Raw genomic sequence first — 19,243 nt, 5'->3', positions numbered from 1 at the left:
CCCCTATAAATAGTCCAGAAAACAGGTTGTAGCCACAATTATTAAGTATTAGTACGCATTAATACAATAGTACGTAGCACACACTATCTACTTTACTTCCTTCCTTATTTCTCTGTTTACTTTTTCTCAGTTTATTTTTTTCTTTTTACTTCCCGCTTCCTTCCCGCTCTGATCCAGAAAGCAACTAACAAAAACGCATTTGTTTTTGAAAAGGGATACAACTGGAAATACAACAGTTTAACGCTTCACATGGTCGGCGAGTTTGCAAAGTATTCGCATAACTTCATATACCATTTCCAATAAATTTATGCCACTTTTGATTGAATGATAACGTTGGCTATTAAAATAGAACTATTTAGTTTATTTTCGTGTATTTTATTTATAGCGATACTTTAATAATAATGCGATATAACTTGAAAAAACGTGTGTAATTGGGAATACAACTGTTTCGCGCATCTCAGCTAAATTCATGGGATTCTTTATTTTGTGGGGAGTAGCGCTAGCTGCGCTAGTCGTGCCCATTTACTCCCTAGAAACAAAAGATGAAGTTTACAGCCTGGCCTTACCGACGCGAGCGAAGAAAAAGAAGGAACGCCATTGTTGCATTGTGGACTACCGAAAGCGTCGGTCGATATCTCAGGCAATAAAGAAAAGTTTAAACAGACACGACTGTTATGCCGACTGTGGAAACCTCTCTTTACACTGGGGAGCCGCACTCCCCCAAAATCACCACCCTTCGGTAACAAAGGCATGTCCAGTTTTCTACTATCTGTAGTCACTGTTAGTATCGAAGTAAAGTTGGCGCGGAATATTAATATTTCTTAACAACTTATATCTTAAAAACTTGCTCCCCATTTGCTCCAGTCGCAAACATTATATTTAATGTGATATTCGCAAATAAAAAAGCAGAAATTTGTTATCTTCCAAATAGATAGTACATAAATGGTCTTTTCACAAAGATATTATAGCACCAAAAAATTGCTCCTGATTTGTTTTATAAGATTCAATGGTCAGATATTTATCTTCAATTGCTCTTTGTTAATAAATTGTTATTGATATATCTAACCATCGAATCATAAAACAAATCAAGAGCAATTTTTTGGTGCTATAATATCTTTGTAAAAAGACCATTTACTATCTATTTGGAAGATAACAAATTTCTGCTTTTTTATTTGCGAATATCTCATTAAATATGTTTGCGACTGGAGCAATTTTAGATTCCGAGGGAACAAATGGGGAGTAACTTTTTAAGATATAAACTGTTGAGAAATATTAATATTCCGCGTCAACTTTACTTCGATACTGTTAGTCCTTTCAAGTTCGTAACAGAACACGCAAGTGGCTCCACCATTCCCAACGAAGAGGTCACGTGCCGTGTCTACTTATGGTTTATTTTTAAGTTCTACTTACATATAAAATAGCATTTATATCTACATTTATAATATTAATAAACTATAATCACGACAAAGACCACAATCTGACACTATTGTCTCGATTTTGTACAATATCATCACAAAATCTTTGTCCTGTACTTGTAGCAATTATTGGCAAACTCTTGTGAAGACTTACTCCATTTATACAATCATGAAATAACTTTATTTTATACGTTATACTGAGATCTTCACAATTTGTACTTTCAGGCAATTCCCAAACTGCAATGTATCCATTCGTACCACCTAATAAAATAAATAGTTTTAGTAGTTTATGTTGTCTTGTAATTACTCATTAACATACCAGAAACTATTTGCTTTCCATCGAATGACACGTTAAACTGTATTCTTTGATTTGTGTCAGACTGTCTTCCTTGAAGGGAATAGAGTACAGTGCCTGGATTACGAAGGTCCCAGCATAAAAATTCATTACTACGTCTGACAGTCGAAAATAATTTTGTTCCACAAGAACTAAATTCGATTTGGGTTACACCACTTCCTGTCTTGAAAGTACATAACGGTCCATCTCTATACAAACCTAATTTAAAATGCACAATGATAGTGTTAACATTAGCAATAATTCCTAGTACATTCATAAACATTATATACCTACCAATGGATTTAGAGTATGTACCAAATGCAACTAACCCAGGCATAATAGGATTTTCTTTTATACAAGAAACTAATCCTGCTACGTTTGGAAAGTCTTTTTTAAACTGAATAGTATTTATTTGACGACCTGGACGTTCGACATCAAAAATCTTTAAGGCATTTTTAAAACCAGCCCATACTTCCCTAGCTGAGTCAATAAACTGAATGCTAATTGAAGCCTCTACTTCGTCAACTCTAGTAATAAAATAAATATAATGCATATTCATAGTTTTGGATAAGTAATATTTAAAACAAGCTAGTAGTAGAATGCTTGTTATAAATAATATAAAAATACTAACTGATTGTAAGCTCTATATGTTGCTCTTAGTTCACCATTAAACGCATCCCATAAATGTATGGGACTTTCTCTGCTTGTACTTAGAAAACAACAAGTTTCAGGTTGCCAAGAATTCATGAAAGGATACCAGCAAGTATCATATATAAGACCTCCTTCTTTTACAGCTAATGCTACTGGAAGATCCGTAGATGTCAAATTGGAAGGAATTTTCTCTGAATATAGTTCTTTAGGAAGTTCATAAATTCGAATTCTAAAATCTTCAGCAGGTACTAATAAACAAGTTCCATCAGGAGACCACTGACAACCTTTTGTAAAATTTTCACATGTCTCACTTGGTTGATATTCCTTTGTAGCTTCACATAATAGTTTTGGTGTGTTATTCCAGTTATAATGAAGCCAATTGGATGAGACTGATATTTGTGTATCTTCTATACTTTTATTATCCTTTATTGCATCCAATAAAGTCTCATTATTTGTTTCTTGTAATCTTTCTATAGTTTGTTCCTCTAATGTTTTATCTATGATTTCATCGCCATGAAAATTATGTGATGTTGTATCTATTGTTTGTAATGTTGGTGGCTGTTCAATTGCAACTGATATTGGCTGAAATATTAATTTAATATAGAAATGTATTTAAACAATGTTAATATTTATATTAATAGTTACCATAGCTGGTTCATTTAATGTTTCTGTATGTCCACAGTCTTCCATAGATACTTCACGTAGTACATCCTGCATTATAATGCACAGAATATTTTTTAAATGTTTGTTTTTATTGTATTGCACGTGCTATAAAAAGTAATGTAATTCTTTTTAATAACGGTTAATACAAAACATAATTTAATTCTAGATTAAATTAATTAAAAATACAGAGAAGTTATTTTAACATATAATAAACATATAATAAACAAATAACCTCATCACAGTTTGTCATTGTATCAAAACATGTGATTTTGAATGAAATGTATACAACACCATAGGGAAATTATTTTAGTTCTATTTGACTGGTTACCAACATAAGAAGAAACTAGAAATTTAAACTCGAAAGAAATAAAAATGATTTAGAAAATTAGAAAACACTATCTGATGAACATTAGTTTTTTGAAGATACACCCATAGAACAGAATTTTGAACTCCACATTAGGAGATTCTCAAATTTTCCAAAACGAGTTATGCTAAATTTTAATTAATATTAATAAGAATTCCATATTGAGATTATTACTCTTTAATTCAGTTTAATTAAGGTTTTATGCTGATGATGCCTACTATTTTTCGTTCGAAATCTGTAAATAAGCAGTAAATTTTCAACTGGTCTTCAGAATTATACCCATGAATTGTATGTATACCAGGCAAATTTTAAGCACAATAGTCTCCAGCAAACATCTGCACCTGGTATTTTCGTGGAAGTTCGGGTAAATTGCTTTCCTCTTTCTTAAACAGGATATTCTTATGAGGGTTGACCATACACTCGGTGACACCGATAAAATTTCTTAAAATGAAATATTGTACCTTGTTACACATCAATCGAAGCGTATTTTGATTTTCTACAGAAATGTATTAAGGTACTTATATCGAAAAATCATCAGTTCAAAAGATATTCTAGGGAGAGACCGAGAGAGACAAGTGGTCTCTCCCTAAGATAACTTTTGAACGAATCAATTTTCAACCCAGGTACCTTAATACTTTTTTGTAAAGAATCAAAATACGCTTTGATTGATGTATGACAAAGTACAAAATTCTATTTTAAAAAATGAAGATGATTTTGAAATCTTTGAAACGACTCCACTTTTGATGCCAACACGTACATACGTCACGAGGTGCTATATTCGATGCCATTTAATTTTTCTCTATCTTTTACCATTTTAAAGCTATGGCTTGTACCAGTTGCATGGGGCACTCTGTATAACAACCAACAAGGACAGATCCATTTAATTTATACTAACAAAAATTTTTTATACTCATAAAAATATATTATAAAAATTCAATGAAAATATGAATATACAATTTTTCAAAAAAGTATAGAACAATAAATAAATATTTTTTGGTCAAAATATTTGATTGAATCAAAGTATTTGCTTTCAATATAACAATTTCTTTTTAAAGAAATATATACATAAATGGTTAGAAGTGGCACATGTTCTAACGGATCAGTTCGGTACTGTTTACGAATAATATCAGCAAACTCTGTTTGTACCTGTCCCCACCACTTACCGAATTACCATCCAGAGTGCCCTGTTTCTTTGTATTGTTAGGCTTGCAGTAGGTAACCAGCGATTTAACAGACCTTCGGGAAAACTGCCTTGTAAAGAACATTATGGTAGATGAATATACAGGGTGTCTTATTTTAATCAACCCATAACGATAACTTCAATATTACTGACTTTAACAACAATGGAAAAAATAAAAATGTAAAATGAATAATATTCACTGAAATGTAGGTTTTAATCGAATAAGCATCACGAGAAAGTGGATTTCATGGCGAACGTCATTAAGCTTAAAGTATCCCAAAGTAAATGTCAAATGATAACATCAAATCGTGACAATAAGCGATTATTAAAATAAGATAATGTCATACGAATAACATGTCCTTCTGCCTCTTATTTTTCCTATGAAACATTGATTAAATAAGATAAGGAAGTATCGATCAATTCATATTCCGTCATGACGTTTTCCAAACGTTACCCATAAACCGGTAAACGAACTCGTCCGCGATTCAATCAAAGAATAATAATACACTCGTCGTAGATGGTAACCGTGAATTTTAACCCTCGAGGGGTTGTATTTTCACCGTTGAAGGGCGCATGCGCGTTCTATATTGCACGGGGAAATACGGCCAGAGAGAATGGGGATGAAAATCGAGAAGAGTAGTTGGAACGTCGATGAACGAACACCCCCGCACGGTGGCCTTTTCTGGCGCGTGGGTGTTTCCAAGGTCATTGCAAGAACGAAACTGCTACAACGCCTCCGTCGCGACGCCCGCGCATAATGCGTGGGTGGAGAATATGTACGTACGTAAGTACTTAGCTACCGCTACACGCCGTTTCAATTCACCGAATGTACTCCATTGACGAGAATCTCCGAACAGTCTCCTCTTATCGAAAACTCTTCAAGCTCCTCGGCAAAGAGTCATTAATGAAAATTCTGAAACTTCAAAAGTAAAAGTGCGCTGGGGCGTCTGTTGAGAAAGAAACTTGAATAAGTTCTCAAATTTTCTGAATTTTATTAATACAAATTTCGAATTCCGAAGAGACTGATGAAAACTATTGAACATTTATTTTATGTTGTATTTTTGTATATTGATCCTTACGTTATTAAACTATAATATAATCAAAACCATACGGTAATTACGTGTATCATAAATTGAGCTCGAATAACTTTACTAAACCCTTATCAAACTTCAATTAGAATTTATCATCTCATTCACTTTAATAGGATACAGTTTTACACTAATTATATCATTAAAATAACGTTTACTAAACTTTAAGTATTTAATTGAATAACGAAAGATAATAATACAACTATAAAATCTTTTTATAATGTTGTTATGAAAAACATCTTTTGGAAAAAGGAAAGTTTTATTTGAAAATATTTTTTCTTTTTTTATTGCAAAATAATACGTATGCACGTATGTACATGCCAAAAATACGGGATAATAAACGATCTTATCCTTTCCACCCCCGATCCGCCTACATTTACCACCTACACCTATGTAACTGCTTACGCCTACGCATTGTTTTATGCTTCGATAAAAAATTTGGATTGACTTTTTTCTTCGATGCTTTAAATTCATATATCTTCTTCACGAGGAGATAAATCGCGAATATTATCACGTTATACTAAAGAAAAATACGACTACAAAATCTTAACTTCAAGAAATTTAATTGTTACTGTTAATTACAGTGGAATATCAAACAGATTTACAGAATTTTCAAAAGTAATAAATGACAATTCTTGGATGATTATTACGATAGAATGGTCCAAAAATATGGTATCTACTAAAAACCGAACCTATATCGATTTTCTTTTTATCACACAATTGGTATTCGAATCCTGGTTCTTCAGGTTCGACCCAGATCTTATAAATGATACACCCTGTACAATTTGGTCATATCAATGTAGGGGAGGGTGCTATAAAACTGGAAGGGAGGGTAGAGAATGTTCTCGATCGTTAAAGCACCACAGCGCCACCCTTCCCCTCCCTTTTCCACGTGATCCTCACGCCCAAGATACTCATTCATAAACCTGAGGCTGGGCTAATTCTTCCTACGTCGGATAATGTTTTCATTAATGAAGTCTTTTTAAAGCAATTGCCATCTACCAATTAATTTAATTAACCAGCAGGTTCTCTGTGTACACCATTTTCCAATTTATTTATATTTTTCATGGTATCTTAAAACAGAGATCCTCAATAAAATTTCTGTATTTTATAAAAAATTAATTAAACTTTTCAATATTATTCGATTCCCAAAATAACGATACATAGTAGGGTTTCTATATATTAGAAATATCAAATAATCAAAACCACCCTAAACATTCGTTTACCTAATCCTCAAGGTGAGAATCTATAACTACCCTAATTGGAGCTAACAATTTCTCTAATACATCATAGCGGAAGGACCTTCATAAGCCATTGAGTGGAAGAAATTTCCAATCAGTCTAATCAATTGAAGCCGTCAGTTCCAATTCAAGGATCGTTTCTTAACATCCTTGAATTAAACGATTATCTAAGAATCATGTAGGATGATCGTGGTAACACCTGTTTTCTTTTCTCTCTCTCTTCCGCAGAATAGAACCTGATTTGTCTGATCAACCCTACCTTGGCTGAAGGTCGTCGTTGGAGGGATATAAATAAAAGTAGAGTGACTGTATGACTGTGATTGTGTGGCCGGACTCGCATTGAGCGGTGGTTCCATTCATGATTTCGCGGCGCACGCGCTATTCCATGGGATCTCCTCCACCTTGGGATGGCCGACTATACTGTACCACGTAGCCTACGTGTACACGCATGTTGGACAAGGTGGTTGCGATCAATTCTGGAATGCCAGCACGGGGCTAAGATTACCTGAAAAAAAAGGGAACCAGTTAGAAGAACAGAGGATCCCCCATCAGGAAGCTAGCCGAGTCTTCAGCCTCTTCATTTGTTATGCTTAACAATATTTAAAGACTTCTGGGTGTAAATAGGAAAATAATCTCAGATGGTCTTATCAGAAGTAGAAGAATGCTCTGATACCAAATTATTAAATTTTCATAGATTAACATTAACCCTTTCTCTACTGGGTATGCGAATGAAGATTTTCGAGCTCAGTTACTCAAACTAGTATCAAGTACCAGGAAGCTACCTCTGTTGACAGCGACAGCGAGGATGATGGGTCCGAGTGACAGTGACCGTGATTTCGGTCCACTACCCATTTTCCACCCTTCCCAAACGTTACATCAAATTCAGGGGAGATTCTTCCTCGTTGCTTGGCCATTCATTTATTCCAGCACCTGGTGAGCAACACGTTTGACCGGACCTCCCTCGTTGCACGTATGCAGCCCAATCCTCCTAGTCGCCTTCCAAATTTCGACAATGAAAATTATCCCTCTGTTCGCGTAAATTCGAAATTCCCATCGGACAGAGGGTGGGTGGGTGGAAGACCGTGAATCGAGTGAAAGTAGTAGGCGGAGGAGAAGAGGTTCGAGGGCAGTTGGAAAGGGTAGTGTGGGGGTGTGAATCACCGATACGAATGGAGGGGCAAAGGGGGTAAAAACGGATTCTCTCGATTGGTCGAGGATAGCTAGCTTGCCTTAGCGTACACGAAGGGGAGGGATGGCGTAGTTCGAGTTTCAACAGCATTCAGTCGACTAGTCGAATTCGAGAGATCAGTGGAGATCGGAGGCCTGACGCGTTCGCAAGCTATTTCGTTCGGCGAACACGTGCTTTACCAGAAATAATAGTGCTCCGAGAAATTTTTCAATTATATTCAGCCTCGCGGTTTGTAATACATGTAGCCAACGGAAAGCTACCGGACAAAGAGACAAATTTAACCCGGCCCTGTGGTTGGCCCCAGGAACGCGTCTCACAACTCTTTATTTTTCATTTATCGAATTATTATTAAAGTCGCCTTCGAGCTGTGCATTCAATTGGTGCTTCCAATGACGCATTGAACCGACCGTTTTACGAAAAGTTTCAACGTGCTAAAGGTATTTATATATATTTAATTAATTCATTCGTTATGCTCCACGGAATCAACGAGAGGGAGTACATTCGTGAAACGAAAGTGAAAGCGATTCCGATCGATTCTTAAATCTTGGATGCTTTTCATTTCAATATAACCATCATTGTTGCTCGTTTAATGGTCGGAGTATATTATTGGATAGCTTTCAAATGGTTTATTTACAGATCGGGACGCGTTCGTTTACGTTTCCATGTTTGTATTGTTAAGTGTTTCTTCTTGGACGACATTGAAATTCGAACGAGAGGGAAGGTATACCACGGCGCTGTTTAACGACGATGAAAAGAAATTTCTTAGGTTTCCTCGTTTATAAAAATAGCTTTCAATTGCAGTAATTGAATGTATATACACTTATGTATTATTGAAAATTATGTTGGACATAAATCTTGTATATACATTTAATTTACGTAAAATGGTATAATTATATTATATTTTTAAAATTCATAAAACGAGCATGCTGTTAAATACAAGAGAAGATTGAATATTTAAGGGTATTGCAATTGCAAATGAAAATTTTATATAAAACTTCTGTTTATAGACGTTTTATATAATTGATCTATTTCGAAATTTCACGTAATTGTCTCAGTTACGTGGTTTCAATGAAAACTGATAGAAAATAATCTTTTTTTGCATTAACTTGTTCGGGTTGGGATTACATTTGGAACATGTATTTCAGGTTTTAAATACCGGCATTTCCGGTAGTACAGATGTTTTCAAAAGGCAATGTTACAAACGGCATCATCTTTTAAATATATTATATTAGTATTATAATCAAAGATTATTTCAAACGATGTTTTTGATTGAAAAATGATATTTCCTAATAATTTGTAAATTTCTATGGGGTTCTCTGGAACTCACCACAGTGACTACGTGACAAAACGACCACCATACCAGTTATGGGTTAAATATTTGTCCAAACATATTGGCTTTAAAACACCATCAAAATATAACCCTGTCTAATTAGTTTTCTAAAGAAAAAAAGTAAACCAAAAATAGATTATTAAAATTGTAATTTTTATTAAAAGTTCAAATATTTTTATTTTAAATACATTTCTATAGGATATTTAAACACTATAGTTCCGTTTCAATATACCAACAGATCTTAGAATATTTCTAGTAAGATGCTTTTCTTTTACAATTGCTCGAGATTCTACGTTGTTATACGTTCCTGGAACATCTATAGGATGACAGATACTTCACTTTCTCTTTCTTTTTGACCCTCGAAAAGAATAGCAGGTCTAACCTTGGTCGCCATGGCGATTTCAAGGATAGCACCCCCTAGCTGCTGCAGGCCAGCTGCTGGAAAAACGGAAAAGGGAAAAGGGAAAAGTTTGCAGGCTAACGCAAGCTTCGTTTGAAGCCGTTGCAAAGCCAGATGCTTAGATTTCTTCTTAGAAAAAAATCTCATCTATGGAATAATTCTTTTTTATGTATCAAGCCGAGAACAATCATATAATTTTTTGTAGATAAATAATAACATAGTGGCGTCTAGCTAATTAATTCCCAAAGTCCCTAGAGATTTTAATTCTACCATCTTAGAGCTGTAGGTCCAATTTCATGGGGCCACCCTGTATATATTCAATTCACCCTCCCAACTTATGCAGCTAAACACTCCTAGCATAAATAAATTAATTTTTTTAAATATTCTTAAACTATTAAACTGTTGTTAATTCTATAATTAACCTTTAAAATTAGCCTTTATTTTTGCATACACCAAGTAATATATATTAATAGTTTTTCCATGTTTGGAAGAATTTTATAGAACCCTGTATTTCTATGTAGCTTCACTTGTTTATACAAACCATACTGATGTTGTTTGGTTATTTAAATTTGATACATCCTGTATATTTACAAACCGATGGAGACACAGTGAGTAGGGTACTTTAGCGATAACTACGCAATCGTTCTTCATAAACAGTTTTATTTTTTTCCTTTTCTTGTGTCAATTTATTATCAGTATTTAAACATTCGTATTGCCTCCCTTTTATACTTGGTTAATTTTCAATTGCTTGTATTTAAAAATAATAATAGACTTTAATTTATGATGGACTTCTTTTGGAACATCCTGTATAGAAAAGAAAAATATAAGGTATATCTGGTACTCTTCCGTCATCTATAGGGTGCTACAAAATATCTGGATTGTTCAAGGCAATATAAATTAAGAATTTTTTTATTATTTGTCATACAAATGATTGAGATGTTTCTATTCAGGAATAAACAATACTAATTATAAGCTTTAAATTGGTTGCTGCATTTCAACCACGAATTAAGTGATTCGTGTCAAGTATATTCATGAAACACTTGTGTAGTCGCTTTCATTGAACTTTAAACTTTAAAATGACATACCATAAGTGCCATTTTGTGGTACTTTTATGTCATCAAATCTTATCGCACTTTTGATGTTTCAAAATTAATCATGGCTTACTATATTTAGTCACCAGCCATTTTGAATTAAGTAAACTTATGAGAGGGGGTCATTTTCAGCAATCTTTAAGCTTTAAATTGGCATACCATAAGTGCCATTTATTGATACTTTTATCTGATCTTTCCGTACTTCGAAATCTGCCATTTGATATGTGACAACTTAGCATGATTAGAAGTCGAGTGAAACATACATTTCGAATTATATGTACGCAAATACACACACAAACGTATATACACATAAGGGCGCGTATGTACGTCGAATTTCCCACTGTTATTGATTTCTGCGAGGTTCCCTCCATTGGAAGCGGGACCCCATTTCTCTCGAACTCCGAACTAAAAAGGGTATCACGGTTCTTCCCTGTTCAGGACTCGTATGATGACCTTGAACCAGCTGTGCAGGGGTGTTCCGTCTTTGAAAGTGGAACAAGGGGCCATCCGTGCGATTCAAAATACTTTTTCCGTTGACTCCCCATGAATGATTCCGATTTAGTTCCTAACTGTGATATTGTAACACTCTTTTTTCACTCATGTGTCTGCAATTAACCCCCGGAGACACTAACAATTTATATTTCATTTTCATTTTCTATACTTCAGACAGTGGATCTCTAAGATATATGAATGATTTTAAGTTCCATTTGAATCTTATTTTCTAAATTATTTTTAAAATAAAATTTATATCTTGCTTTAATAATATTTCTAAAATTTAAAAAGAATATGCTTCTTAGTTTAATATTTTCTACTACTGTGCTAATAGATCCAACTTGTTCCGAACGCATGCACCAAAAGGTAAAGCTAACGTTCTGGGAAAAAAGACCCTAATGATAAGGATCTTATCTCAGAATTCTTCTTTTCGCTAGGACTTGAAATTTCACAGATATCCTAGGCAACAGCGCTCCATTGGACCTGTGCTCAACAGGCACACTTTTAGACCCCCCAAAAATTGATATTCCTATATTTTGTATTTTTATTTCAAAAATACGAGTCGCTTTAATTGATTTTGGTAAATGGAACCACATACTTTTAAATAAAAAATGATTCAACTATTTATACAAAAGAATTATTAGTTTGGAAGATAATTTAATTTAAAGCGAGGATCATCCACTATTATCATTAAAACCTTCTTACCAATTGCATAAAAAAAAAGAGAGGTAAAATTAAAGATGAAACTGACCTTTGCATCAAGAAATCCGAACAAAGTAAACAAGTGAATGTTACAAAGTAAATAAAGTAATCTGACCAGTGTCATCGAAACAGAGAAACCGGAATAGTGCAAGAGCCATTTTGATTTATTCTAACAACTAGGGAAAGAAATGAAAAAGATTCATTCAAGTTTGGTATGTAAATGATATAAAAAATACCTTGACGATGATATTATTTATTCATCGTTTCAGGTTAAACCGTACCATTCTCTTTTACCGTTTTAATAATGGCACTGTTTGTTTACTTTCTAATGTTCCATTATTTATTTCGTGATTTTCACCTGTTACTTTTGTATTATATGTACTTGTATTACACAAGAGAATTTTAGATTTTTATAGGGCAACTATTTGTAAAATTTTTCCTCGGTTTATTAGAATTTCATATCTATGGATAACGTGTACGTAATAAAGAAATTTTTAAAATTTTTATACTCATAGAATGTCTAAAAGGAATAATAAATTTTGTTGTTTCAGGTGAAGATAACACGACGAAACAACGTAACATCGAATTACTGTAGAATTTTTAACTACGCACCTACCTCACGATGAATCATGCTAGAAATTATAATCACAACACGAGCTTGTTTGGAAATTACGTTCAGGATAATCAAGAAACCGAACAAGACTCAAACGTAGACCCATTATCCACGGTATGATTTATAGATCATCCAAATATGGATTAAAAAATTGACCCCACATGTTTTTAGATTTACTTCAAGGATATTTTAAATCACTTTTTCATTTTCGAGATTATAGTTTTCGAGTTTTCACTGAATGCATTTAATCGTTATTTTGCGTAAATATTAACATATTTACTTCAATCTAATTTAAAAATAAACTTCGATAAAATCTTTCCAATATTTTTCGAAATATAATTTTTTCATGGACGTAAATTAATGTAACAATGCCTAACTAGTAAACCTATGTGATCAATGAGTTTTTAAATTGATATTTTTAAATAAAAAAATTTCATTTTACGTTACAGATGACGCATAGATACCCGTGGTCGTTTAGCACTTCTGGCTATTCTAATTCAAGTTCACCAGGTACTGCATCCTCTGGAAGCAGTACAAATTCTCAATGTTATGGTCAATCACCTGATGATCTAAGTGTTGACTCTTTGATTAATAGTTTACTACAAGTAGTAAACGGCGATAGTTTTAACGGACCAGTTTCTTGCAATATTCAATTCTCACAGAATGGAAATTCTACTAACAGATGCAGGGATTGTGTTGACGCAGTTTGCGATTCTTGTTCTACTAGTCGATTTTTGGTTAGTGTATTTCTATATGAAATATGGTATTGATTTTCTTTTGTAATTCATTCTCGTTTTATAAACATATTATTGCTCATTTTATAGAATCCTACAGACTTGGGCCATGAAGATGATCACAATCCAACCCAAACTCTATCTACGGAAACACCAAGCCCTCCCATAACCAATGCACCGCATTTAAGTTCTTCAGGATTACCACTGTTTTGTGATATACATCGTGATGCTCAAAGATTTTATTGCCAAACTTGTAGTAAACCCCTATGTGGTGAATGTGGAATTCATCACCACCATGGTCACATTACAGTTAACTTAATGGAAGCTGTTGAAGGTGCTGGACTTCAAGCGAATCAAGTATTAAGGGAAGCTAAACTTGGTATCACCGCTCTCTCAGAAGAATTAGATGCTGTACAAGTAAGTATATTCTCAGAAACTTTATAAAATGATATAAAAGTGAGAACACTGTTTAGAATTGAATGATCTCTTTCGATAGATGGCTGCAGAAATATTGGAACAAAAAGCAAGACAAGCAACTACAGATGTAATGTTGTGCGTAAGGAGAGTGGCTTCTGCTTTAGAAGTAAGAGAAAAAGAATTGCTAGGTAAAATCGAGAAAGCTAGGCTGCTTAAATTTGCTGCGTTGAAAGCAAGAGATGAAGGACTCAGAAATGGCATAGCCAGACTATCGCGTGCTGCTGATAAGCTTAGAGAAGCAATGGAGTCCAAAACTGTGTCTAGCAATCCACTGAATTTGTTACTTACTAAGGATATGGCTTCAGCTGAGGTATTTATAAGATTTGTACAATTATGCTTGAGTTCCATTTTAATCATTTTTCAGTACTTGATCCAGTATTCTCACTGATCACAGGTTTTTCAAATTCGTCAAAGTCGTCAATCTCTCCCTTCACAAGAGGAAAACTGGATCTCTTTTAATGGTTTAGAGGGTTCTATCCTCAATGCTATAGCAAATCTTGGTGCTGTTGTGGTGAACAATCCTGGTCCCATAGGTGATCGACGTGCTGTTAGGGGTCGAGGAAATTCCCCTCAGATATTCCTCAGGCAAACAGCTTCGATTCCGTTGATTTCAATTCCCCAAGGAAGACCAGTTCCATCGAATAAGTTTCCAGTTGTAGTGAGGATAAATCGTACCTCTGATATGTCGGTAAAACCAAAGAAAATCATTGGAAACAACGGTGATACTGAAGATAATCTATGTCGACCATGGGGAATAGCGTGTGATAGAGAAGGTCATGTTGTAATAGCTGATAGATCAAACAATCGTATACAAGTATATCATCAAGATGGTACTTTTATCAGAAAGTTTGGTACTCATGGTACTGGACCAGGACAATTCGATCGCCCTGCTGGTGTTGCGGTCGATGCACGTCGCCGTATAGTTGTAGCTGATAAGGATAATCACCGTATCCAGGTAAAAAATTTATTATTTATTTATTCGTAGATAGAGCAACCCAATATATAAACCCTCATTGCAGTAAGCAATTGGGTCAGATCATCATATCTTAAATCTGGTGTGACTCAGCCACCATAAAATTCTAAAAATCGTATCATCTTTCCAGGTGTTGACAATGGAAGGCCTATTTCTTCTAAGTTTTGGCGAAAAAGGATGTCGTTGTGGACAGTTCAATTACCCGTGGGACGTTGCGGTGAATTCAGACTGCCAGATAGTCGTGTCCGACACGAGAAACCATCGTGTACAGTTATTCAGTCCCGAAGGGATATTTCTACGAAAATACGGCTACGAATCGGCGCCAAACATGTGGAAGCATTTCGATTCGCCGCGTGGAGTTGCTTTTAATCCCGAAGGGAACGTGGTCACGACGGATTTCAACAATCACAGGGTAGTGATCATTGAAGCTGATTTCATGCACGCCAAGATCTTAGAGTGCGAGTGTGCGTCTGGTGCAAAACAGTTCCTGAGACCGCAAGGGCTAGTGATCGATGACGAAGGTAATATTATCATAGCCGACTCGAGGAATCATCGAATTCAGATATTCGATTCGACTGGTATATTGAAATGGAGATTCGGTTGCTACGGAAAGGCTGAAGATGAAATGGATAGACCTTCGGGCATCGCATTGTGCCCTGACGGTAGCATTGCGGTTGTAGATTTCGGTAATAATCGAGTTCTTATTATTTAAGATGTTTAATTGGATTTATTAGAGAGAAAGAGAGGGAGAGAATGAAAGGGAAAAGAGAATACGAGGGAAAGAGAAAGATTTTATACACGTTAAAATGTGCGACAGTGATTGCGGACACGACCGTTACTGTTTTTCTCGATTTTAGAAATAAGCGTGTGACGCTTAAGCCCACAGATAAACAAGCGTTAGAGGCAATATTTTCCTACTGATTGTATATAAATAATGGAAATCCGTATAAGGTTCCTTTTGAAGCTTCGGGTTTTCTCACTTTGAGTGCCAAACAACCAAGTACAAAAATGAACTTTTTGTTCTGAAGTCATATCGTTATGGATGTTCCCATCAGAAGAGAAATGTTATTTTCACATTATTCATACGTAGTTATCCGTTGTCTATAAATTCGTGGAAGAAGCAAAAAAAAAGTAACTAAAGATGTTAGTATAATAGTTTAATAAAAAAGAAAAATAATAAAAATTAGGGGATGATTCATTCCAGTATTTGGCTATCTTATAAGATAGCAGTTAATTATAGGGAAGGAATGAAGCGAATCCATTTCGTCGAAAAATGTTTTTCATACTGAGCAATTATATTCTATATTACTTTTAATATTAAAACGATGGCCAGGTTTTTTAAACTATTTTGCCAGACAATTTTAAATATACAAACAGAAGGTAGAAATAATATTATTGAATAAATGAAGTTATGTCAGTATGCGGTCAAAATACTCATTAAAATTGGAAGTATAGTAATGCAATACAAGTGGCGGAGATTTAATATAAGATAAATAGTTACTATTTTTAATAAAAATATGTAACTATCTTATTAAAGGGGTATTTGACAAAATTTTGAATAATACAAAGGATCGAGGAAAATTTAATGAAAAAAGAGAAAGTTATCCCTATGTGCTGCTTGTGTTAGCTTTGTTTCATTTTTCAATTTGAATTATTTTGTTTTGAAATTTCCTAAAATTGGCGCAGCTAATTATTTTATTTTATATGAACCTTTTTTTTTTATATAAAATATAAAAATATAATTTTTCGAATATACAACGTTTGATTAAAATGAACTAACAGTATACAATACTATTGTGACCAACGTCATAAAACTGTTTAACTATTTGTATAAGTTAATGTCTCCTGTTAAATATGGAAGGAGACTAAAATGCAATTTGGCGTTACACATACATACTTATGTGTGCATAATCGTTGTGATTAAGAGTTTGTTTTTTATGAGTGTATGTAATTGAGAAGGAATGTGAACGACACAAAAGATTGTGGAAATGCATGGACAAGAAGAAAAGAGAGCTAACAAAAATAGCGCACGGAGATAATGAACTAAGAGGTATCAGTTGTCTCTAAATGATGCAACACATTTATCAATGTAATGCAAAATCAATGTTGTAGTAATGTTTTTAACATATCATACTTAAAATTTATACTTTCAGTTTGCATTCCAGTACGAGTATGTATAAATGGTCAAAAATTATTACTTGTTTTATGTTTATGACGATTATTATCATTACCATTATTTTCATGATTTTTTACATTGCCATTATGACTAGTAACATTGTTATCATTATTAATTTTTCATCGCCGATTATAGAATCGAACTTCATCTAATGGCATTCGCTATACATAAAGTATTAGTTTTTATACAGTATAGAAAAACCCAATGTGTCAGTCTTTGAAAAGAGATGCAAGTGCTGTCGCATTTAATTTAATTTGACATTAACGAACTGAAATAATATATTAGTTACATTCGCACAATATAAGACTGAACTAAGACTGATTTAATGCAGTAACATGTTTTGTTCCTTGTTTATCTTTACACAGTAAATAAGAGATTAATGAAGATTTGTGTTTAAGCATCTATTTTAATATTATGTTCCCGAATACCGTTGAAGAATTTTTTAAATGCATAATGTAAGATCATAAGGATAATTTTATTGGCCTACTTTTAAGTAATATGCAGAATTTTATTGATTAACTTATATTTATGTTTTTTTTTTTTTTTTTTTTTTTAATAAGATGTATGTTACCAAGAAAGTTAGTTCATAGTATTTTACACATTTATCATCAATCAACCACAGTATTAATTATTCTGAGAATTTAAGTTCAAACAAGAAATGATCTCTCAAGTATATTGCGTAGAAATATCTTCACATAGTTGAATTACATAAAGAAAAATAAACGAATTCCATATTTTGATTATCATTGTACTGAATATGTATATTGGAAACAGCGATTCAACTTGGAGAAAATGTTGAAGAAATTTCTACGTATAAGAAATAGTTTATGGAAAAAGTATTTACACAGAAAGTAATTTCTTCTTATTACAATATTATATAATAGCATTATGGTATGTGGCAATAATGTTGACCATGGTAAATAAAAAAACAATTTTATTAAAATGTGCTTATCTAATGTATTTTTATCGCAATGCTGTGCTAATAGACAAAGATTAAGTTAGATTTTGAATGTATACATCCTGCTCAAATACTACATATATGCATTTAATAATCAGTATATTGCAAACAAAGTATGTTTTTGTTAAATATTCGACAAGAGAGTAATAGCTTAATGTAAGTGCAGGGCAGGGAATAGATACCAAGTGTTGCACGTCCATTTTTCAGAAAATCATATACGAATTTATTTATTCCTGTATAAAATATTGGATCAATGCAAAGATTTTGTTATAGTTTCTTATACTACAGCAGAATAATAAATCCAATATTCTATACACATTGTAATATGTATACATATGTATAAATACTATAGTATATATATACATACATACATACATATAGCTGATATATACGTGTACTACACAAAAAAAATAAAGAAAAGAAAGAAAAAAGTACAACAAGACTTGCATATAAGACAATTTAGTAAGCTATGTTGTATCTAGGAAATGAAAGATTCCTGTAACAAAAATAATAAATTGATCCTTGCTATTTTTTGGTGATTCCACTTTTTACAAATCTTTTAATGTCAAAATTAAGTATACATGTTGCAAACTCTTTATGCGGTAAGATGAAGTTAGAGTGTTTGCGAGGCAAATGCATCTTCTCTGGATATTGAAATATTATTATTATTATTATTATTATATATATACAATCGTGTTTAAAAATGAATAATCAAAAGTAAGAAGTATAAAAATATGTATGATTTAAATCACATTCTGTATGTGTCATCTATAATAAATTTTTTTTTACAAATATAGCAGGTTCCTAAATACTTTAATCGTTTATTTTTCATTTTAATTATATAATGAAGAAACGTTAATAGTGAGTGTAGCTAGTAAAGGTATATTCTGATTATGCGAATGCGCTTTTTAGCATGTTTCTACGATTTAAAATTTAAGTAAATTGAATTTGAATTTGTTATACATTAAATTTATATGAAATATGTAATACTGGTTGAAAGTTCGTATTGTATGCATATTTGCAAATTATACAAATAGTTTTTTGTAATACAGTTTCGTAGCAAATATTAAAATTCTTTTTAACAAAACAAAATTATTAATTATTTTCAAAATATTTTAATTCTATTACTTGAAATCATAAAGTTCTACAAAAAAAATGAAATTTATTTGAAT

General features: G+C 33.1%; 2 protein-coding genes across 4 annotated transcripts; one reads left to right on the top strand and one right to left on the bottom strand.

The window, feature by feature from the left end:
* Positions 1–91: 91 nt before the first annotated feature.
* WDR79 (Telomerase Cajal body protein 1 homolog) lies at positions 92–8,177 on the bottom strand. Of its 3 annotated transcripts, XM_034338148.2 has the most exons (7): positions 7,719–8,177; positions 7,196–7,441; positions 3,046–3,168; positions 2,381–2,982; positions 2,044–2,276; positions 1,735–1,968; positions 92–1,676 (listed from the first exon to the last, which is right to left on the bottom strand). In XM_034338148.2, exons 2-7 carry the CDS (start codon positions 7,274–7,276, stop codon positions 1,459–1,461), a joined length of 1,491 nt encoding a protein of 496 aa, XP_034194039.2. In that variant the 5' UTR covers positions 7,277–7,441; positions 7,719–8,177; the 3' UTR covers positions 92–1,458. The 3 variants fall into 3 exon arrangements, with proteins under 3 accessions (XP_034194039.2, XP_076545039.1, XP_076545040.1); XM_076688924.1 differs by lacking the exons at positions 7,196–7,441; positions 7,719–8,177 and adding an exon at positions 4,591–4,811; XM_076688925.1 differs by lacking the exons at positions 7,196–7,441; positions 7,719–8,177 and adding an exon at positions 3,296–3,426.
* Positions 8,135–19,060, top strand: wech (tripartite motif containing 71 protein wech). Its single transcript, XM_034338146.2, has 7 exons — positions 8,135–8,562; positions 12,692–12,867; positions 13,203–13,490; positions 13,578–13,904; positions 13,984–14,274; positions 14,359–14,919; positions 15,068–19,060. The coding sequence occupies exons 2-7, from the start codon at positions 12,763–12,765 to the stop codon at positions 15,647–15,649; spliced, it is 2,154 nt and encodes a 717-aa protein (XP_034194037.1). The 5' UTR covers positions 8,135–8,562; positions 12,692–12,762; the 3' UTR covers positions 15,650–19,060.
* Positions 19,061–19,243: the final 183 nt, after the last annotated feature.

Source organism: Osmia lignaria, chromosome 7 (assembly GCF_051020975.1).
Source record: "Osmia lignaria lignaria isolate PbOS001 chromosome 7, iyOsmLign1, whole genome shotgun sequence".
Lineage (NCBI taxonomy): Eukaryota > Metazoa > Arthropoda > Insecta > Hymenoptera > Megachilidae > Osmia > Osmia lignaria.
This window is presented reverse-complemented; position numbering and strand designations above follow the sequence as displayed.

What these genes read in the sequence shown, in the direction of transcription:
- WDR79 (XM_076688924.1), bottom strand. Translation starts at nt 4,692, where the DNA reads ATGTTCTTTACAAGGCAGTTTTCCCGAAGGTCTGTTAAATCGCTGGTT. An exon ending in TACATACTCTAAATCCATTG is followed by an intron (nt 1,969 to 2,043) that starts GTAGGTATATAA and finishes ATTTTAAATTAG; the next exon opens with GTTTGTATAGAGATGGACCG. An exon ending in TGGAAAGCAAATAGTTTCTG is followed by an intron (nt 1,677 to 1,734) that starts GTATGTTAATGA and finishes TTATTTTATTAG; the next exon opens with GTGGTACGAATGGATACATT.
- wech (XM_034338146.2), top strand. Translation starts at nt 12,763, where the DNA reads ATGAATCATGCTAGAAATTATAATCACAACACGAGCTTGTTTGGAAAT. An exon ending in ACGTAGACCCATTATCCACG is followed by an intron (nt 12,868 to 13,202) that starts GTATGATTTATA and finishes TTTACGTTACAG; the next exon opens with ATGACGCATAGATACCCGTG. An exon ending in AGGATATGGCTTCAGCTGAG is followed by an intron (nt 14,275 to 14,358) that starts GTATTTATAAGA and finishes CACTGATCACAG; the next exon opens with GTTTTTCAAATTCGTCAAAG.